General features: G+C 55.0%; 2 protein-coding genes across 2 annotated transcripts; one reads left to right on the top strand and one right to left on the bottom strand.

Annotated features, from left to right (window-relative positions):
• Nucleotides 1-11: 11 nt before the first annotated feature.
• Nucleotides 12-2,001, bottom strand: PTGDR2 (prostaglandin D2 receptor 2). The gene is made up of 2 exons (XM_079929683.1): nt 1,947-2,001; nt 12-1,374 (listed from the first exon to the last, which is right to left on the bottom strand). The coding sequence occupies exon 2, from the start codon at nt 1,364-1,366 to the stop codon at nt 146-148; it is 1,221 nt and encodes a 406-aa protein (XP_079785809.1). The 5' UTR covers nt 1,367-1,374; nt 1,947-2,001; the 3' UTR covers nt 12-145.
• A 12,350-nt stretch (nt 2,002-14,351) lies between these two features.
• On the top strand, nt 14,352-21,664 carry ZP1 (zona pellucida glycoprotein 1; the record flags this gene model as incomplete). Its single annotated transcript, XM_079928357.1, is given in 22 exon segments — nt 14,352-14,412; nt 14,992-15,039; nt 15,042-15,073; nt 15,075-15,113; nt 15,319-15,367; nt 15,547-15,608; nt 15,795-15,861; nt 15,864-15,917; nt 16,397-16,584; nt 16,657-16,770; nt 17,074-17,172; nt 18,319-18,452; nt 18,454-18,521; nt 18,601-18,790; nt 18,850-18,875; nt 18,878-18,897; nt 18,900-18,972; nt 18,975-19,045; nt 20,955-21,036; nt 21,146-21,172; nt 21,175-21,246; nt 21,510-21,664. Coding segments are annotated over 22 exon segments (1,731 nt in total).
• Nucleotides 21,665-21,737: the final 73 nt, after the last annotated feature.

Genomic DNA, 21,737 nt, shown 5'->3' with positions numbered 1-21,737 from the left:
TTTAACATGCAGATTCCTTAGCCTCCGACTAAACGTCCGGGCCCTGGGGAAGCCGCTGCGCGCGATCGCTCCCTGCTCTTGCTTCCCGGGGGCGGGGGGGTGGGGGGAGAATGGTCCGAGCCTGGCGATCCCCGGCCCGTGCCTCCTACGCCGAGGTGGTGCGCGGCGCCCGGTTCAGGGGGCCCCGCTCATCCTGGGATTGGGCCCGGTCCCTCTGCGGGGGCGCCGCGCGGCTACCCCGCAGCCAGTCGAGCAGGCCTGCGGGTCCGAGCGGGGACAGGCCGCGGCCGCGCAGCGAGAAGGAGGAGGCCGAGGTGTTGGTGGAGGAGGTGCGGCGGCGGCGGCGGCTGCTGCCGCCCCCGCCGCCCAGCTCGCTGTCGTCCACCAGCACGCTCTCCAGCACGCTCCGCAGCGAGCGCCGCAGCTTGCGCAGCACGTCGGGGCAGGTGAACACGTAGAGCAGCGGGTTGACCACGCTGTTGACGAAGGCCAGGCTGCTGACGAACGGCAGCCCGCGCCACACGAGCGGCCGCAGTGCCGGGTCCGCGTGCGCCCGCGCCTCCAGCACGCTGAACACGTGGTAGGGCCCCCAGCAGAGCGCAAAGGCCGCCACCACGGCCGCCACCAGGCGCACGAAGCGGCCGGGCCGCCGGCGGCCGCGGTGGCGCAAATGCGCGCTCACGGCCACGTGGCTCGAGGCGATGATGGCCAGCGGCACAGCGAAGGCCAGCAGGAACTTGCTGACGGCCAGGGCCATCTGGCGCGAGTTGCACGTGGCATCGCGGTCGGGCCCGGGATTCAGGAGCAGCACGTTGTAGTAGCACATGATGCGCCCGTCCACCCGCGGGATGGTGTCCCGGAAGATGAAGTAGGGCACGGTGTTGAGCACGGCCAGGGCCCAGAGCGCCAGGCATACCCTGTGAGCCACGGCCACCGTGCGGTGGTTCTGCGCCCACACGGGCCGCAGCACCTGCAGGCAGCGGTCCAGACTGATGGCGCTGAGCAGGAAGCCGCTGGCGAACATGTTGAGGAAGAAGATGGAGGAGTGCAGCTTGCAGAAGGTGGTGCCCAGCTCCCAGGAGTGGCCCACGGCCAGGAAGTAGGTGAAGAAAGGCAGGGAGGCGGTGGCCAGCAGGTCGGACAGTGCCAGGTGCAGCACCCAGGTGGTGACCACGGTCTGGCGCATGCAGCAGCCCACCACGAAGAGGATGAGCCCGTTCTCCACGAGGCCCAGCAGCGAGGCCAGCCCGTGCAGCAGCACCGACACGTGGTCCATGTAGCGGATGCTGGAGTTGCTGTGGCTTTGGAGGTGACTCATCTGCTCCAGGAGAGGACAGAGGGGTTTCATCGTGACGTTGGCCGACATCGTGGGCTCTGCGGCGGAGAGAAAGAGGCACTGCGGTGAGCAATGCCAGGAAACGGGCAACCCTGGCCAGGAGATGGGACTCTGACCCATGACAGGTATAGGTGAGGCCCCTGGGGATCAATGAAGTTGAGCACGGGCAGTAAGGTGGGGGATGACATCCCAGCCCCACCACCTGCTCACTGTGCAAACTTGGGCAATACACTTAACCTTTCTGAGCCTGTTTGCTCCTCGTAACATGGATGGCTGTCATACAGGGTCTAGGTCATAGGGTTGTTGGTTGTTGAATTAAATGAATGAATAATATATATAAGCATTTCAAGCAAGAGTAAGCATGCAGGAAGCACTGCATCAATGGCGCCGTGATTATCATTAAGCAGATGGCCTCAGATCACTTGGAGAAATAGGAACCAAGGTCAGGCCACGAAGCGCTCCTTTTCCCAATCCCCAGAGCACTGGGGTGTGAGCGAGGCCCCCCTGAAGGGCAGGAGGATTCAGCTGGGCCGGAGGATGGGAATGGAAGGCGGAGTCCGTGCATTTAAGGGATGACCCACCCACACACCCGCCCACGGCACCCCCGGACCTTGCCTCTCTGCAGATCGTCCTGTGGCCCTTCGCTCCCAGAGCGGTGGCTGCTTGCGTGTGTTGACTGCAAGCAGTGGAGCCAGCCCCTCCTTTGGTAGTTTAAGAGGAAATAAGATAAGAGCAGGGAGAGAGCTGGGCAGAAGGAACTACCAGATTTGGGTTCCGGAGTCCCAGTAGGGCCGAAAGACCTCTCCCCTGCTCCGGGGCAGCCACAGGCGCTCGGCCAGCCCCAGGAAACCCAGCCCTGTTCATACTCATTCAACAGCTATTTATTGAGCGACTACTCAGCTAAGCGCTGGAGAAGCCAGCCCCTGGCCAGATGTGCAGACCCACAGCCTCATCAAGAACCTGAGGCTGGAACTTGCCTGGTGGCGCAGTGGTTAAGAATCCGCCTGCCAATGCAGGGGACACGGGTTCGAGCCCTGGTCCGGGAAGATCCCACACTCCGCAGAGCAACTAAACCCATGCGCCACAGCTACTGAGCCTGCGCACCACAACTACTGAAGCCCGCGCACCTAGAGTCTGTGTTGCGCAACAAGAGAAGCCACGGCAATGTGAAGTCCGTGCACCGCAACGAAGAGTAGCCCCGGCTCGCCGCAACTAGAGGAAGCCCGCACGCAGCAACGAAGACCCAACGCAGCCCAAAATAAATAAATAAATTTATTTTTTAAAAAAATAATAAATAACCTGAGACCATCTGATGTGGAGCCAGTGGAGATCAGTGAGGGCAGAGGAGGTCAGGGTGGGAGGCTGCCTGCAGGAGGTGGGGACTGACAGATAGCAGGGGGTGGGAACTCGGATTGTCCTGGGCCCCCCATGACATGCCAGGGACTGTGGTAGATCCTTTACGTAGGTACTCTCTTGCTACAGCTCTAGAAGAAAACTGCTGGTACTTCTCTCCATCCCGTTTTGCAGATGAGGAAACTGAAACTCAAGTGTTTAAATCACTTACCCAAAGCTTCCCAAACAACACAGGCATGTGGAGGAAGGACAGTTTAGCACTCAGCCTGTTCTCTTTCCTCTACCTCTGCTCTAAGCACGAGATCACAGAGAAAGAAGAGAAGGAAAGTGGGGTGGGGGGGGAGGTGTTCTTCAGTATTCGTCTTTCCACGGGAGGCACTGTTGGCCAGGATGAGAAAATCCACACCCTTCTCCAGGGACCGCGGTCCTTCGTAGGGTGAGGGTGCCGGATATCAAACTAGAATTTCCTTGCCAGGTGAGCTGCTTGGAGCTGGGGACATGCAGGTGGGGGGAGGGGAGCTGTTGTCCCCGTGCTCCCTGAAAATGCTCGTATTTCCCAAGCTCTAGAGTCTGCAGAGTGATTACATTCACAATGACCCTGTGAGACCGCATTTTTTAGAAGAGGAAACAAAGGTTCAGAGAAGCACAGCAACTTGCCCAGGGTCCCTCAGCTGCAAACACACACAGGAGCCATCCCCTCTCTGTGCTGAAACATTCCCTTTAGCCCCATCTAAGTCCCATGGGGATGCTCAGACTGTGCCCTGGGGACTGAGTATGCTGCCCGCATACCCAGCTGGGAGGTAAGCTACTTCCCCTTGCCGGCCCCCACTTGGCCGACTGTGCCCAGAGCCACAGTGTCACCTCCCCGGCTGAGTGAGGTGTCCTCATTCACAAAGCACCCAGTATGGGCTTCCTGGCTGACAGAGTCCGGTCTCCAGCCTCCCCGCGTTCTCAGGGAGCCCAGCAGCGAAGGTCCTGCTTTGACAGAGGGCTGGGGTCAGAGAATACCAGCTTTTGGTGTCAGAGACCTGGCTTCGAATCCCAGCTCCTCGGCTTCCTGGCTGGGTGCACCTGGGTCGTTTACCTGAAGGCTGCTCGTGTAACCCTCCCCCCAGACCGCTCCTGAGTCTGGAAAGAGAAGCTTTAATGGTTGACCACTGCACCTGGCATCTAGTTACTCCCTAGGAAAATGTAGTCCTTTCCTCCTCAGAGCAGCAAGTCCCCTGCAGTCTTTGGTAAACCCAACCCCCTGCCATCCTAGCTGGTAACAGCCCTCTCCTTTGATAAAACTGTGCCTTCTCTTCCGGGTCCAGAGAGGGCACTGAGGCTGCCCAGCCCTGGGGCCACCGTCTCCTTACCTGGGCACAGAGGGAGCACAGGATTCCAGCCCCAGAGGCAGTCAGCTTCTGCAGGCAGCGGGCAGGCAGAGGCAGGGGAGGGAGGCTGAGGGAGGAAATAGATGTCAGCCCCAGAGTGTGTGTGTGTGTGTATTTAGGGGTGGGGTGGGGGGAGGCGGGGACAGCTAGAGAGTGAGTTGTCACACTGGTGTTCAAGTAACATCCATCTCCATTGATGCGGACTGGATGTAACTGCCGGCAGCCCAGCTCATCCTACCTCCCTTTACGAAGGAGATTTTGCAAAAGCCCAAGGTCAAGTACGAGTGCACATGGGGACATAGGTGTGAGCCAGAAAGTGTGAGCCCTAGTGTGCATGGGGGGTGCTTTTGAGAGCGACAGGTGTGTAGGAGAAGTGAGGATGAGGGCGTCCTGTCCGTCTGTCCACTGTCCTAGACTGCCCACCCCTGACCCCATCACCCTCAGGAAAGAAACTGGTGCGGCTCCTCCCATGTGCCCGGGCAGCATGGGGGGCCCGTCTGCGAGGGCCCCCAGGGGCTCTATGGCCAGGAAGGCAGGGCGGGGCCGTGGTAAGAACACAGGCCTGGCTGTCCATGCTGCCCGCATGCCCAGCTGGGAGGTAAGCCACTTCCCCTTGCCGGGCCCCACTTGGCCATCTGTGACCAGAGCGACAGTGTCACCTCCCAGGCTGAGTGAGGTGTCCTCATTCACAAAGCATCCAGCACACAGTAGGTACTCATAAAAATCAGGTTTCTTCCCTCTTGGGGAAAAATGGGTATAGGCTGCAGGGCAAAGGCAATACAGCTTTTATTTTAAATGGGCTGCGAATTGCCTGGAAGTCCAGTGGTTAGAGCTCCACGAGCTCACTGCCAAGGGCCCAGGTTTGATCCCTGGTCAGAGAACTAAAAACCCCACAAGCCATGTGGTGCAGCCAATAATAATAATAATAATAATAATAATAATGAAATGGGCTGGGCTCGGAGCCCATGGATGAGATGATTGAACTGGACACATTTGCGTTGACCTGTTGCCTAAGTCTTCACTCCTGTTCGCTGACCAAGATTCCTGGGACCTTTCCTCCAACCTCAGCATCCCAGCCACCAGGATACTCAAAACACGTTAAGAACTCAGTACCCCCAGATCAGGGCCAGGGCACCCCCATAGGATTGACTCCACAAAACTCTTCTATTTTGGTACAGACTTAATACAGGGCCTGGCACTGGATACATTTGCTGACAGACTGCAATCCTGAGTGAAGAATGTGACGGGGAAACTATTGCTCGCTGTCGTCCAAGACGGAGGATCAGTAAGAGCCTTTATTAAACAAATCAGTAGCACTAGGGCAACGTCCCCTTTCCTCTTAGTGACAGAGGGTCTCCGTCTTCTGAAGACACGTGCCTACAGCCCTCCCTAGGTAGATGTTTCCGTTCCACTCGGGGGAAAGTACCTTCATCCCCATCCACCCCCCTCCACACCCAACCTGCTGAGCCATAGACATCCTCTAAGGCCATGCAGGCAGCGGAGTGTGGCAGGTGACCTTGGGCAAGTAACTTCACAGCAATAAAATATGAATTTTTTTAAAGGTGCTCCTTCTGCACGGTCCCTGCCCCAAAGTGGTGCACAGACTGCTCTTTGGGCTTAGAAGGAATCCCCGCTTGGGAATTCCCTGGCAGTCCAGTGGTTAAGACTCCATGTTCCCAACGCACGGGGCATGGGTTTGATCCCTGGTCGGGGAACAAAGATCCCGCATGCCACGTGGTGTGGCCAAAAAAAAAACAACAAGAAGAATCCCTCCTTTCCTCCTATAACATACCTTAGCTCTAGGGCATCAGGCTTGGGGTGGGGTCCAGCCCTCCTCCTGGCTCTCAGCCCTCCCTCACCCCCTCCACCAGGTACCCTTGAGCAGTGAACAGTCTGCACAAGCCCTGATGGCAGCCCTGCTCACCTGCAACGCTCACTCCTCTGCCCCTTCCCCCAACCCTCATTTCCAATCCTGTAATCACTGTGGTGACTGTCTCCCAACCATCCCCAAGGACAATTTATGAAAAGTTACTAAAACAAAGGAAGAAAGTACTCCAGACGAGCAGCGCCCTAAGGCATTTTCTAAACAAGGAGGCAGGGATGTTGTTCCTGTGGGGCCCTTGGCTGCACTCCCACGGTGTAAACTGCTTCCCACACAAGTCCCTCAGGCTCCACACGGAGGTGGCCTGGGCGGGAAGGAGTTGGAGTTGGGGTAGGAGGTGGCACGGGGAGGATGTTCCGCACCAGACACTCGAGAGAAAAAGTCTCGTGAGCCGTGGGGACTCTGAGCTGGGGCGCCCTGGCCGAAAGCAGAGGACAGGCACCTCCAGGAGAAGATGCGATCAGAGAACCCTGCAGAGCCCTTCGCAGTGTCAGGCGGGCACTGTAGGCAGGAGGACAGCCAGGCTGCCAAATGGGCCCGTGTGGCGCTTGGAGTCCGGAGGAGAGTGACGTGATCAGGGCCTTGGCAAATAGACCAGCCAGTCCCACTTTGAATGTGCCTCAGAATCTACTGGAGGGCTTGTGACGTCCAGACTGCTGGGTCCCCCACCCCTAGTGCGTGCGATCCAGAGGGTCTGGGGGTGCAGCCTGGGCATCTGCATTCCTAGCAAGTTCCCCAGAGCATGCTGATGCTGCTGGTTTGGTTGGGATGGAGAACTCGGGTTCCTTGCATCTGGTGCACTCGGAGCGGGGAGTGGCAGCTGGGTCCTGGTGGCACTGGGGGGGGGGGCTGTCCAGTGACCCCCCCCACCCAGGACCTGGAGAAAGATGCAGCCACCCCAGAGCACAGGCCATAGGCCCTGAAGCACAGCCTTCTCCATGGCTTGCAACTTGACATCAGAGCCTGAAAGAGCCAAAGTCAGGTCTGTCTCCCCATCAACCACACGTACTGCCCTGGAGGAGACGAACCAGGGTTCTGCTGCCTGTGGGAACTGTCCAGGTTCTCAAAGAGCCTTCAAGTCCTCTCGGGATCCAGCACACCGCCCACCAGTCCCTGCCCCATTCCTCTCGGCTCACCTCCAAGCCTCTGCACTCGCGGCTGCTGCTGCCTGGAATGCCTCTTCCCTCCCCCACTCATCTTGCAAGACCCCTTTCTTTCTTTTTTTTTTTTTCTAACATCTTTATTGGAGTAGAATTGCTTTACGATGGTGTGTTAGTTTCTGCTTTATAACAGAGTGAATCAGCTATACATATACATGTATCCCCCTATCTCCTCCCTCTTGCATCTCCCTCCCTATCCCACCCCTCTAGGTGGTCACAGAGCACGGAGCTGACCTCCCTGTGCTATGTGGCTGCTTCCCACTAGCTATCTGTTTTACGTTTGGTAGTGTATATATGTCCATGCCACTCTCTCACTTCACCCCAGCTTACCCTTCCCCCACCCCGTGTCCTCAAGTCCATTCTCTATGGCAAGACCCCTTTCTGTGATCATCAGTGTCTCTGGGCTCCCAAGAGAATGATCATGGCATCAAGTGTGTTTAACGAACAGTCAAGGGAATGGGCCAACTACTCCCCAGCCATGGCGCCAAGCCCAGGAGGGCTTTCTCCCTCCGGCCCTGCCTTAGGAAGCAGGCTTTCATGTTCATTTCTGTCCTCTTTAAATAGTCAATAAAACAGGAAGTGAGATGCACAACAGGAAGCAGGTGAGGCATGCCCTGGAACCCTCCAGCTTCCCGTACGTGGGAGGCCCTGGAGTTGGCCACACACAGCAGAGGGGCAGGACCCCACATGACACCTTGCACCGGGTGGAGCACCCTAATGCCACCATCACCCACAGGTGGAGGCTTAGCTCCTCACATGGCCAATAAGCCCCTCAGTGATCTGGCCCTGCCTGTGCCTCCACCTTCATTTCTGCTTCTCCCTAGTCACCTCCTATCATCAGTCAGCATTCGTCACTGCAGCCCCACACCCTGTACATACCAGGCTGTTTCTGTTCCCTTGTGCTGTTTGCTCCCTGCTCTAGAATACCACTTCCTCCCTTGGCCTCTCTGTGAACTCCTATTCATCCTTCAAAATGCTGCTCAGAGGTTACCTCCTCTGGGAAGACTTTGCTGAGCCTTTCAGACCCTACCTCCCACACCCCTGCCTCTGCACCTCTGCCCTCCATGGTAACTTTCACACAACTGTTCCCCACCCTTATCACGAGCAACTGGAGGACAGAGACAGTTCCTATTTTATCTCCTCATCACCAAAGCCAAGCAGAGGGCCTGACATGTGGGAGGGCTCTCAGTGAACGTTTGCTGCACAGTGTGAGTCTCTAGTATTGGAGATTAGGCCCAAAAAGAACCCCCAGTTCCTCACGGTGACCAATCCGGGTCCACTGTTACTCATGGCCTGATGCAATTCTCCCAGACTCTGTTTTCACCTGTGGTGGGTACAACCCTGGGGACTAGTAACTCTCTGTTATTATTAACTAATAACTTTTCTCAGACCCACATGTATACCAGTTAATCCTCACCAAAAAATATATACATATATATTTTTTATATGCATCACATATATATGCTGCACCCAGATAATCCAGGATGGTAGGGACTGTTATCTTACTCCCAGAGAAGAAAACAGAGAGGTTGAGTGGCCCAGGCAAGGCCACTCAGCCAGTGGGCAGAAGAGCTGGAACTCAGAAGCACGTACTCCAGGGACTTCCCTGGCAGTCCAGTGGTTAGGACTCCATGCTTCCACTGCAGGGGGCATGGGTTTGATACCTGGTCAGGGAACTAAGATCCCGCATGCCACGTGGTGCAGCCTAAACAGATAAATAAATAAGTAAAAAATAAATAAACCAGGAAAAAAAAAGAAGAAGAAGAAGGTGCTCCAGCACCAGAACCCAGCACTTCCCAGATGACTGGACTCTCTGAGGTTCATTGTCATCAGCTCTGCAGGATAAGTAGGGCTGACTTTCTGCTGTTAAACATGCTCCGCGAGCTCCGGGAAGCATCTCTGCAGCCAGCAGGATCCACAGGTGTTACCAAGTCCAAGTTCGTACTGTTTGCCACGGGACAGGCCAGTAAACTGAGAGACCAATTGTTGGGGCAAGGCCTAGCGACTTATTCAGAAAGCCAGGAGACCAAGAAGATGGTGGACTTGTGTCCCAAAGGATCATCTTGCCTGAGTTAGAACTCAGGCTTCTTTTATACCAAAAGGTGTGTGTGGGGGGGTGTGTGTAAAGTCGAACACTTCCTGGTTCCAGCCAGACTCCAGAGGGGATGTGTTAATTTCTTCTTTCCTACAGCCATTCACAGGTGGGCTCGGTCAGGATGTTTCCTGTGGGCTAAACAAAGGGATTTTAGCTTAACACTCATTACCTGGGTGGCAGGGTTCCCAGAGATGGGCCATTATGTATAATTGAAGCTTATAGGCAAAATCCCTTTAGTGATTAACTTGTAGCAAAAGCAATAGAATACAAAGGTTAAAGTAGAAGAAACAGATCCAATATGGAGTCAGATTTGTTCTTCCCCATGACACAGGGACCATGGCTAGGGCTTCCCCTGGGTCTGTCTGCAAGCCCCTGGGGTGAGGTGACCTGCTTCCTGCTGGGTCCCGTACATGCTTTGGTCCCTATGATTTTGTGTGGGGTTTTTTCCCCATGACACCAGCTGGGTGGCCTGCAATTCAATTCTGACACTATCTCCACGGAGATATAACATCAGATTCCACAGGGTAAGGACTCAGTCCTATAAGACTGTCCCCTCCCCCTACTCAGACACCAATCACAAGTCCAGGTGTCACCTCTTCTGATCTGAACTGGCTATCCGTCTGAGGTTCCAACGACCCTCTCCTTGGGTTTGATTAATTTGTTAGAACAGCTCACAGATCTCAGAGAAACGTTTTTCAGGAACAGCCAGATGGAAGAGATGCCCAGGGTAAGGTGTACGGGAGGGGCGCAGAGCCTCCGTGCTCTCTCGGTGCTACTCTTCCCATATCTCCACGTGTTCACCAAAGTGGAAGCTCTGAACGTCGTCCTTTGAGGGTTTTATGGTGGCTTCACTACATAGACATGATTGATTGAATCATTGGCTGTTGGTGATTGACCTCAATCTCCAGCCCCTCTTCCCTCCCAAGAGGTGGGGAAGGGGGGATGCGTTCTAATCCTCTAACCATGTGGTTGGTTCCCTTGGCAGCAAGCCCCCGTCGCTAGGTGCCTTCCTAAAGGAACCTCAACAACATTACAAAAGACACCTTTGTTTTGCTCTCCTCCCAGGAAATTCCAAGTGTGTTTAGGAGCTCTGCCAGGATGGGGACAAAAACCAAATATATATTTCTTATCATAAATCACAGTATCCCATTCCCCGGCAGCCTTGTCTTTCCAGCCTAGAAAGGCCCCTTCCTCCACTGGCACCCTCCCTCCATCCCTGGCTTTTGTTAGCAGAACAGATTGGGTGAGAACTTCCCTGATGGTCCAGTGGTTAAGACTCCGCACTTCCACTGCAGGGGGCACGGGCTTGATCTGTGATCCCTGGTCTGGGGATTTCCACCGCCTTCTGGTGCAACCAAAAATAAACAAAAAACAAAAAGACAGATGGGGTGGAGAACTGACATGGAATTCTCAGAACCTCAGTGACTTTGACCTTATTTTTTTTTAATATTTATTTATTTATTTCATTGCACTAGGTCTTAGTTGCAGCAGGCGGGCTCCTTAGTTGTGGCATGTAAACACTTAGTTGCATCATGCATGTGGGATCTATTTCCCTGACCAGGGAACAAACCTGGGCCCCCTGCCTTGGGAGCGTGGAGTCTTAACCACTGCACCACCAGGACAGACCCTTGACCTTATTTTTAATCCCACTTTACAGATTCAGAAACTCAAGTCCAATTTTCAAAAATAAAAAGGACTAAGTTTAAAAAGGTGAGAAAGAGATAAACAAACTGAAGTTTAGAAAGAGGCCAAGAGGGAAGCCAAGGTTCTAGGTCAAGTCACCCTGATCTGACCCTCTGTCCTCAACCATAAAAAATTATGGTGGTTCTCATCACTATCACGTTCAAATGATTACCACATGCAGATTGTTCTCAGTGCTTTACATGGGTTATTTATTTAATCCTCAGAGCAACCCTACAAGTTCTGTGCCCTTATTAGCCCCATTATACAGATGAGGAAATGGAGTCACCAAGCCGGTAGGTGACTTTCCCAAGGTCTCTAGTGGGTGAGCATTGGAGCTTCAGGCTTGAGGCAGGAGATAGATGGGCCCCAGGCTGAGCAGCCAGAGTCTGTTGCCTGCAACAGATACTCCAAGATGAGGAGCAAAAGAATAGCCCTTAGCTATAGCCCTGGTGGCGCAGTGGTTGAGAGTCCGCCTGCCGATGCAGGGGATGGGGGTTCGTGTCCCGGTCCGGGAAGATCCCACGTGCCGCGGAGCGGCTGGGCCCGTGAGCCATGGCCGCTGAGCCTGCGCGTCTGGAGCCTGTGCTCCGCAACGGGAGAGGCCACAGCAGTGAGAGGCCCGCGTACCGCAAAAAAAAAAAAAAAAAAAAAAAAAAGAATAGCTGAGCCGTGCCCAGAAAAGAGATAAAAGACCAAATATTCCTCATTCTTGAAGTCAAGGATTCAAGGAGTCCTTCCCAGTCCTTCCCAGCAGAAAGGCTCCTCAGAGGTCAAAAGGGAGGGGGCATCATCTCATAGTAAGTGATGTCAACCTACCCATAGCTCTCTTCGCTAGAATCCATCTTGGCTAAGAGATGCGTGTGCACACGTGGGAGGACTCTGAGATAAACTAAATACAGCCTCAGAACCAGGCAAAGCAAGATGATTGGTCAAAGGAAACCGGGAAGGAATGCCCCATATAAGTGATTCAAACTATCACAAGGGCATGCATGACTCTCTCTCTCTCTCTCAGCCCGCCCGTGTGTTTATCCACACGTAACCCTTTTCCTCCTAATAAACACTTTACTTGTTTCACTACTTTCCATCTCTATATGGAAATTCGTCTCTACACAGCTGATGGGCCAGGGCTTTGTAACTGGCCACTTGTCCCTTGTGGTCTAGTGACTAGGATTCAGCGCTCTCACTGCCGTGACCTGACCTCAATCCCTGGCTGGGAACTGAAACCCTGCTTCAAACCGCTGCAGGCTGAGGCCACCCAGCATCGGGCAGATGAGCTCTGGTGCCCGTGAGTCTTTGCGAGAATGTAGAGTCATGACCAAGGTCTCAGGGCCCTCTCTCTCCAGGACAGCTCAGCACCACTTTTCTCGAAGGCATCCTTCTGCCCTTGGCCATGAGGAAGATCCCCTGCTCTTTCTCTGCCTTTCCAGGGACTTGGGAGAGACGCCTTCCTCACGAGTAAGGTCCGTGATCCGTTAGAAAACACCTCTCTGAGTATTATCTAATTCCATGCCTATTTTACAGATGGGGAAGGTCCCTTGGCTCCTGAGAGGTGAATGCAGGATAGAATCCAGGTCTCTCAACTCCTCTGTCTGGTGTTCTCCCTGGCACCTAAAACCCCCCATCAGGGAAAGCTCTGTGTTACAACAGAATGCGAAGCAATGTATTGACAGAAGGAATGATGGATTGGAGAACCAGCACACCAGTGGGTGAATGTTTGCTGAGAGGCGGGATAATTAAGTAGTCTCAAAATATCTCCCCATAATATACTTTCTATTTCCAAAGAGAAACACGGTAGCTGTAGAGTGGAGAAACCTGGCCAGCCCCATCTCACCCAGTGATCAAAGATCTATCAGCAGTAATAGGACAAGCCTACGATGAGCCTCTGGTTTGAATGCAATTAGAAGGACACAACATCACCTCTGGGGTGTTGCTGCCTGTTATGGGTTGAACTGTGCCTCTATTCATATATTGAAGCCCTAATCCCCAGTGCCTCAGAATGTGACTGTATTTGGAGACGGGGTCTTTAAGAAGTTATGAAGTTAACATGGGGCCATTAGGGTGGGTCCTAATCCAATCAGACTGGTGTCCTTAGAAGGAGAAGAATTTTGGACCCATAAAGCGACACCAGGAGTGTATGCGCACATGTGAGGGCTTAGCGAGAAGGCGGTCACCTGCAAGTCAAGGGGAGAGAAGCCTCAGAAGAAGCCGAACTTCTGACACCGTGATCTTGGACTTGCAACTTCCAGAACTGTGAGAAAATACATTTCTATTGTTTCAGCCCCCAAGTCTATGGTATTTTGTTTTGGTGGCCCTAGCAACCCATACACCACCAAAAATGCATGAACTGCGTCTAAGCAGGGGGAAACACGAGACAAACCCAAATGAGGGCCATGCTGCAAAATAACTGGCCTGTACTCCTCAAAAGTATTCACGCTATGAAAGACACAGACAGAGGGATTGTCCCAGATTGGAAGAGGCCCAGGGAACATGACCCTGACCTTGGACTGGACCTGGCCTGGGAAAAAATCTTTCTCCTTTGCTGTAAAAGCATGAGGACAATAGGTGAATTGAATAAGGTTCATAGCTTAGACAGTTGTGTCATACCAATGTTGAATCCCTGATTTTGATCTTTTAACTGTGGTTGCTTGTTTTTTTTTTTTTTTGTTGCTTGTTTTTTAAGAAATACACACAGCAGTGTTCAGAGTCAGTCACGTCTGCAACCAGCTCTCTCACGCTATAATGGAAGAAATTGCGTGTGTATGTGTGTGCGTGCGTACATACAATTGGAGAGAAGGTGAGCGCTGAAACAAATGTAAAAAGAAGTTAACAGTGAACGTTTGAGGAATCTGGGTGAAGGATATATGGAACTTCTTTTCAGTAAGAATGGAAGTATTTCAAAATAAAAAGTTGAAAACCTCCCATCGTCCCGCAGGAAGGTCACCTCACCAGCCCCTGCCCCCCTCCAGCCACATCTCCTCCCCTTCCCAGCCCAGCTTAAGTCCGATGTTTCCCCACCTCTCTATGCCCTGTCCTCCCCACCCCCCAAATCCCCTCCGCTTCGGCACAATACCGCTCTCCCCGACGGCACCCCCTGTGCCCACTGGCGCCTCTTCTTCTGCTCAGGCAGCCTTCCCTCCAGAAACTGCCCTGCCTCTGGGTTCGCAGGCTCTACCTGCTCTGCTCCCAGGGCCCTTAACACACAGAGCTTCCCCCACCTCGGCACTAACCGCAGTAAAAGTTGATCACTACCAAGTGTTCAGTCATTGTCACAAATGACTTATCACCCCCAGTATTTGTCTCTTTCAGTCTCCCGTCACCCTGCGAGGTAAGCAATATCAACCCCAATCCACAAACGGGAAACCGAAGCTCAGAAAAATGATGTGTCCCAGGTCACAGCCAGAAAGTGACCAGGGGGCTGGGCTGGAACCAGATTCTACCTACCAGGCCACATGCTCTCCCCGCTGCTATGAATTATAACGACCTGTGGGGACTAACGCTAGCCGAGCTGGGCTCCTCCAGACCCTGCGGTAAGGCTTCCAGGAGATGAGGACTGAGGACGGGGCCAGCCCCTCCCTCGGAGGACGGCCCCTGATGAGCTAATACAAGCAAGGCTTGGGACCCTGCTGGGCGCGTGCGAAGCGCCCCTGTCTGTGAACCAGGCTGGTTGTTGTTAATAGACTTTATTTCTTAGAACTGTCCCAGATTTACAGAAAACCTGAGAAGATAGCACAGAGAGTTCCCATATACCCCACACAGCTCCCCCTGTAATTAACATCTCACATTAGGATGGTACATTTATTACAATTAATGAACCAATGTTGACACATTGTTACAACTAAAGTCCATTTCCTTAGCTTTCACCTAAGGTCCTTTTCTGTTTTAGGATCCCAGCCAGGAGGCCACAGTATCTAATTGTCTGTTCTCGTTGTTTGTTATGGGTGACAGCCACGGCGGTATTAATGGCCTTAATCCCCCAGGAGACCTCTAGGAGGTACTTCTTCTCCTGAGTGGGGAGTCTTCTCAGCAGAGTCCAACAGCCTCTGGCTTCCCCCTTCAGCATCCGTGACTCCTTCCCTCCATCCCTGTCTCCCCTCTCCCCATCCCAGATGAATTTGGGAACCCGTCTGAGGTGAACAGCTGCTCCATCTGTCATCACGGGTGACCGCCGAGCCCCAGGGGCCCGCGGTCTTTTTCTGCCAATTACAAAGACTGCCATGTGCTGGAGAAGGTAGGGCTCTCACTGCTCTGGGGGAGACCCCACGGCTGGGAACCAGCTTGCCCTAACACAGTGTCAGGCTAGAGAGGCCCCTCCAGGACCAGGGACACATCAGAAGCCAAGGCCACTCCGCGGGCTGGTGGGTGAGGAAGGCTAAGTCCTGGGCACTGATCCTTCCTCTGCCCGGATGCTGCTCCCGTCGCCCTCTCTCCTGTAGGATGGGCGCTCCCACCTGAGGGTGTTCATGGAAGCTGTGCAGCCCAGTGGTCACTCTGATCATCTGTCCCAAACCTGATCACACCTGGACTCCAGACTCCCACCTGGCACCACCCACCACATTCTCACTTCCTGCCCCTCATCCGCATCCCCTCCGCCTACCCCAGAGGACAGCTTAGCCCATTTAACCCCTGCCTCACGGTCCCTGGACCCACCCACCCCACCCTAGCTCGACCCCAGCGGGGCACCTTGGAACACGGTGGGGAGCCGCTGACAAGCCAGCTTACGGAGGTACGGAGGAGTCCTCCATGTGCGCACACTCTGTCGGGAGACCTCCTGAGGATCGGGGGACCTGACAGCCCTTTGCTGGGCTCTACGAGGCCACTGCCCTCCATTCTCTGGAGGTCTGCAGCCCACATGGCTCCTTCTCATGTCCTCACCACGCTTGTCCCCAGCCCTAGGTACCCTCTGACTCAGGAACAGTGCCAGGTGGCCTCCAGGCACATCTCCCGCAGAGTGAGAAGAAGTTCAAAGGAAGCCCGTCAGCTGGCTGCTGTCATGACAACACCAGAGAGGGTCCCTGTTACTATGGCAACACAGGTGCCACTTTCCAAACCAAGCAAGGCCCTTGTCCCCTGAATGCTGAAGGAATAGGAGGGCTTCCTCCCCGACCCCACTCACCAGTGATGAAACTGCTCCTCGCCCCGTTCCCAGGAGAGCCTGGCCCCCAGAATGGACCGCAGAAGAGATCTTTAGACGTGGTGACCACCTGCCCCAGCCTGATAACAGTTAATCTGTCTTTACATGTCCCCCTACCCGTAGATCTAGAACATTCCAGCGTGGAGGATAAATTAAATGGTGACCCTACTTTTAGAGTGTAGTTTGCCTGTCTGTTGCCTGCATGAGAAAGTCTGGTCTGTGAAGGCTTTGCTGGAGTTACCACTGCAAGAAAGGGCAGTGAGAGGAGCCAGGTCAGCCCTCAAATGCTGACGGTCGCCCAGGCCCTCCCCACACCGTGTTTATGATGGACCCTGAACCCCAAGGCACTGACCCTCCTCTTTGATCTGCCTTCGTCCCAGTGACTGTCCAGTGCTTCAGAAACAGTCACTTCGTCCTGGTGGTGTCCCGCGAAACAGCCGTGGTGTGCAGGACGCCAATCAATGTCCAACTGGTCTGCACCGCCCCCCAGCTGCTCCCCAGCCAGGAGGCGGGATCCTCCGTGGTCTCCACGGCTGGCCCTCTCACCTGCTGTGACACCACAGTCCAGGTAGAGTGGGGGCCACACTGGTGCCCATGACCACCCCCTGGGAGGGCCTCGCCCAGCTGTCTCTTCCTACAGGTGGACAGCATCCAGCAGAACCAGTTGGTGTCCCACATCGGCATCTGGATGGGGCCACACGGTTCCATCATGTGGGACGGCGCCTTCCTCACACAGGCTGGGCCGCGGGCTTGGGTGTGAAGGGAGCACAGGCTTTGGAGCCATCTGGGGTCACGGCCAAGCTCTGCCATCACCCACGGTGTGACCTCGGATGACTACTTACCTCTTCCCAGCACCACCGGCCCCCCAGGCCGGGGCAACGCCTCTCAACCAGAGCTGATGTGAGCATTAGACCGGGCCTGCCCACGCCTGGCAGGCGGAAGCCACAGCCGGGCCTGAGAGGGCCGGAGTCCTCGAGAGCCCTCACCTTTATCCCTCCAGGAACTGAGCTGAGAAACCAAGCCTCAAGAAGCTGAAAAGTCCCCTTCCAGGTCCCAGGAAGAAGCCAAGGCTGTGCCTGACCGTCGCCACCTCCTGATCTCGGAGGTTACAAAGCCGCAGATGAGGCAGGAGATGGCTGGGGCTGAAGCCCTGAGGGTACGGGGTGGGGTGGGGGGGAGCTGAGGGAGAACCCCTCACTGAAAGGGGCCACCGGCACCTGCTGACTCAGGTGGCAAAACGAGCCAGGAGCCCAGGATGCCAAGGGGTAACCCCTGAGGACATCTGAGCTTGTCACACCTGTCTCTGAACCCCAGGCGCCAGGCGCCAACCTCAGCCTGAACTAATATGGTAACCACGGGGTGTAGGAATTCTGTGCTTGGCACTGAGTGGGTTTCCAGATGTCTTTTTTTCCCACCCTTCCTGCCATGAGGGCTGGGGCAGGCTGCTGGCGTCAAGATTCAAATGTCTTTTCCTTTAAAATGTTATGTATTCCCAGGGGGACCGGGGACAAATCTGTCACGTTTTGGACATCAGGATTTAACAGCTACGGGAGCTAGCCAGAATTCATCACAGAAGGGGAGCGTAAGGGGAAACAGCTGTAGGCCATCAGGAATGAGCTGGAGGGCCCTGCAGAGGAAAGGCCTTCCGGTCAGGGTGGAACCACTCGTGTGTACTGACACCTTCTTTGTGCCAGGCCCTGGTCTCCATTGGTAGGACGTCCTCCCCAAGGGCACCGGCCCAGGCCTGAACCCAGGGCTCTGCCACAAGTAGAAGTGAAGGTCGAGCGCTCAGGAGCTGGGGTAGGGTGGGTCAGCTCTTCTTACAGAACATCCCCGGGTGCCGGCCTGCCCCTACCCCCACCAGGTGTGTGCAGTGCCACGCAGGCCAGCCAGGCGCACGGGACCCAGTGGCAGACCAGCCACAACTGCAAGGACAAGGATGACCCCAGCGCGCTATCTCGTGACCTCACTTGATCCTTAAGCACAGCCTTTGGAGGGAGGGGGTCAGCGCCATTGTGCAAATGAAGAAATTGAGGCTTAGGTTAACCGGCCAGTAAATGCTGATAAGATTCAAACCCGGGTCTGTGAGATGACAGAGCTTTCCGAACAGGGTGGGCATCTGTCAGCCCCATGGGGCTCCAGCCTTTCCATCTAGAAGATGGCCTGGCACAGCAGGCTCGAACTGTCCCGAGAAGACAAGACGTGGTGGGCAGAGGACGGGCAACGATGCACATCACCCAGGTGATTGCAGGTAGCGTCCATCCGCCCCCTGGACAAAGCCTCGTATGTCGCATCCACGTAGTACAGTGATCTGCATGCGCTGATTCTGTGTCTTCTCTCCTCCATCCTCTCCAACTGGGACTTCAGGCTTCACATCCACTGTGTCTTCAATGCCAGTGACTTCCTGCCCCTCCAGGCGTCCCGCTTTCCTCCCCCATCCAGCCACTGTGACCCAGTACAGCCCCCTGAGGCTTCAGCTGCAGATCGACAAGGGAAAAGGGTACGGTGTCCCTGTGCTTTCTCTACCCACCCCCACTTCCCAGACATACAGCCAACCGAAGTTCATGAGCCCCTCTCCCTGCAGACAAGGCTTTTAGTTCCTACCACAGGGAGAGGGACCACCCCATTGTGGGGCTGCTTCAAGAGTCTGACCCCATGGAGGTCTGGCTCCTGCAGAGGACAGACCCCATGCTGGTCTTGGTGCTGCATAAGCACTGGGCCGCTCCCAGCGCCAACCCCTTCCAGTATCCTCAGTGGCCCATCCAGTCGGGTGAGTGGCGGTGGTGCTGGATCTGCCCCTCCCCTCCCCCTCCTTGACTTCTCTCCTCCCCAGGTGTCCTTTCGGTGACAGCTCAGGACCTGAATGATGGCCTTGGAAGGGTAGCTTTGCCCTGCCACTCTCACTACCAGTGCTTCACTGTTGCCGCCTTCGCCCCCCTGGACACTGGCTCCTGGAGGGGCTGCGGGGGACCACTCAGAAGCATGTGTTCTTCCTGCCTGCTCCCCGTCTGCTAAGCGGGGATGAGCGGGTCACCGAATCCCTCCAGCCCCCTGCGAGCTAATGCGGACAAAGGTCTCCGGACGGGGCTTGGTCTTCCTGAGTGCTGTGCAGGGCAGTGAGCCCCGACCTGCAAACCACTCCAGAGGGAGGAAGGAAAATGCCGGATCGTGAAGGCAATCAACCCTAACCTGAGCCGGGCATGGTGCTCCAGAGTGGCCTCACTTCTGACTCTAGAAATGATGTGTTCAGCATAATTCTGCTTTGAATTTTATTTTAATTCATTAGTTTTATTTTTGGCCGCGTTGGCTCTTCGTTGCTGCGTGCGGGCTTCTCACTGCGGTGGCTTCTCTTGTTGCGGAGCTTGGACTCTAGGCACGTGGGCTTCAGTAGTTGTGGCATGCAGTCTCAGCAGTTGTGGCTCGCGGGCTCTAGAGCACAGGCTCAGTTGTGGTGCATGGGCTTAGTTGCTCCGCGGCATGTGGGATCTTCCCGGACCAGGGCTCGAACCCATGTCCCCTGCACTGGCAGGCGGATTCTCAGCCACTGCGCTACCAGGGAAGTCCCTCTGCTTTGAATTTTTATAACTCAGCTTCTGCGGAAGGTAAGTATGGATACATTTAGGATCTTCTACATATTCTATAAATGGCACCACAGGCCACACACTACTGTTTAACTGTCGTTCTACTGAACAATATAAATCTTTCACCTTAATATAGACAGATCTCTCTCTCTATATATATTTTAAAAATATTTCCCAGTCTTTTTTTTAAAATTTATTTTTATATTTATTTTTTGACTGTGTTGGGTCTTCGTTTCTGTGCGAGGGCTTTCTCTAGTTGAGGCAAGCGGGGTCCACTCTTCATTGCGGTGCGCGGGCCTCTCACTATCGCGGCCTCTCTTGTTGCGGAGCACAGGCTCCAGACGCGCAGGCTCAGTAGTTGTGACTCACGGGCCCAGTTGGTCCGCAGCAAGTGGGATCTTCCCAGACCAGGGCTCGAACCTGTGTCCCCTGCATTGGCAGGCAGATTCTCAACCACTGCGCCACCAGGGAAGCCCTCTATATATTCTAAATAGATGCATGACATTCCATCAGATGTAGACAGATGTCACTGGTTAGCACCTGGGAGGGTAGCTGACTAACCAGCTCAGCTGCGTGCCTCTTCCTGAGCCAAGAGACCCCCGCCTGCTGGATGAAGGGGTACCTGTTGGTTACGCTGCTGGGTGCCGGTTCAGGTCAGTTCCTCCTGCTTCTACTCCTTTATTTATTTATTTATTTTGGCTGCGCCAGGCCTTAGTTGCGGCACGCAGGATCTTCACTGCGGCACGCATGCAGGATCTATTTCCCCGACCAGGGATCAAACCCGGCCCCCCTGCACTGGGAGTGTGGAGTCTTACCCACTGGACCACCAGGGAAGTCCCTGCTTCTACACCTTTTGGGAGCTGCCCGTGGCTTTGTGTTTCTGGAAGCCATGGTAACCCGCCCCCCCCAACCCTGCCCCCCAGTCATTGGTCATTGAGGGCCAGGAAGAGAGGGCGCCAGACATCTGCTCTCCTGCTGCCCAGTTAACACCACGTCCTCGGAATCCCCTCTCCCCATCTGTCGGGTGGCAAAGGGAGCAAGTCGGCCCTCCCAGGGGGACTCTGAAGGCCGGGGCCAGGGCTCTACACGGCAGAGCGGTTCCCTCCCGCAGGGTCCACTACTGCAGACGTGAGCCATCCAGAACGAGGGAGGCACAGATTCCAAGTTGGGAAGCAGCACCTATGACTCTGTAACTCGTGGGACTTGGGCTGGTCAGCATGCCCAGATCTCTTGCCTCCTGCCTGGCCGGCAGCAGTGTGGACCTGGCTGGGTTCCAGACGCCATGTCCCTGCCTCAGTGCTTCGTGCCCAGGGCTCTAAGCCAGCCCCATGCCTTGATCTTATCCTCATCCCGCCAGGCTTACTTCCTTTGCGGCACCTCTGCCTGCTGCCCCTCAGGGCTAAAGACTTACTCGACCACATGTAGCTCTGGGGCTGCAGGTGAGTCCAGGGTGGAGGACAAAATAGGGGGGTTCTTTGTTCTTTCGTGTCTGCAGGCCTGTTCCTGGCTTCTGAGCCACGTGGGGAGCAGGATGGCAGTGAGCCTCAGGTCACCACAATGACATTGCCAGGCCCAGAGCATGGTGAGCTCTCCTGGGCCACTGGGCTTTGAGGATTCCTACAGGTGGGAGTCTACGCTGGGGCCTGCAGGTATGAGGCTGTGGGCAGGCCCCTCAGGCCTTGGCCCTCCAGGGTGCACTGACAAAATGGGGAAGCTCTGGCTATCGTGAGGGCAGGAGATGGTGTAACTGAATTCATTGGGGAACTAAGCGAAGCTAGCCGGGGTCCACCTCATCTGCAAAAGGGCAGCTTCAGCTCTGCCCAGTGTGATTCCCAAGGGCTGGGGTTTGGGGAGAGAGTTGGAGGGGCCCTTGCCCAGCCCTGCCATCCTTCAGATCCCTTTTGTCTGGCAGGTTCCACCATGAGCTGCAACCCAAGACCTCGCCTCTGGGGAATTCTTTTGCTGTTGGCTGTTGCCCTGGTCCGAGGGGTTGGCGTCTTTGTGGACCTGAACCAGGCCAAGCCCAGAAGCTCCTGGAAGGCAACAGAAGGTGAACAGGCTGAATAGACCCTTGTTTCAAGCCTAGTGAAAGCAGGTGTGGAAAAGCTACTTGTGGTGACTAGACAGAATTATTCTCAGC

Source organism: Stenella coeruleoalba (genome assembly GCF_951394435.1).
Source record: "Stenella coeruleoalba genome assembly, chromosome: 8".
In the NCBI taxonomy this organism is placed as follows: Eukaryota; Metazoa; Chordata; class Mammalia; order Artiodactyla; family Delphinidae; genus Stenella; species Stenella coeruleoalba.
The sequence above is the reverse complement of the archived record's forward strand: the minus strand, read 5'-3'. Positions and strand labels throughout refer to the sequence as shown.

Bases quoted from the DNA above. Each gene is read 5' to 3' on its own strand.
- PTGDR2 (XM_079929683.1), bottom strand. From the start codon at position 1,366: ATGTCGGCCAACGTCACGATGAAACCCCTCTGTCCTCTCCTGGAGCAG.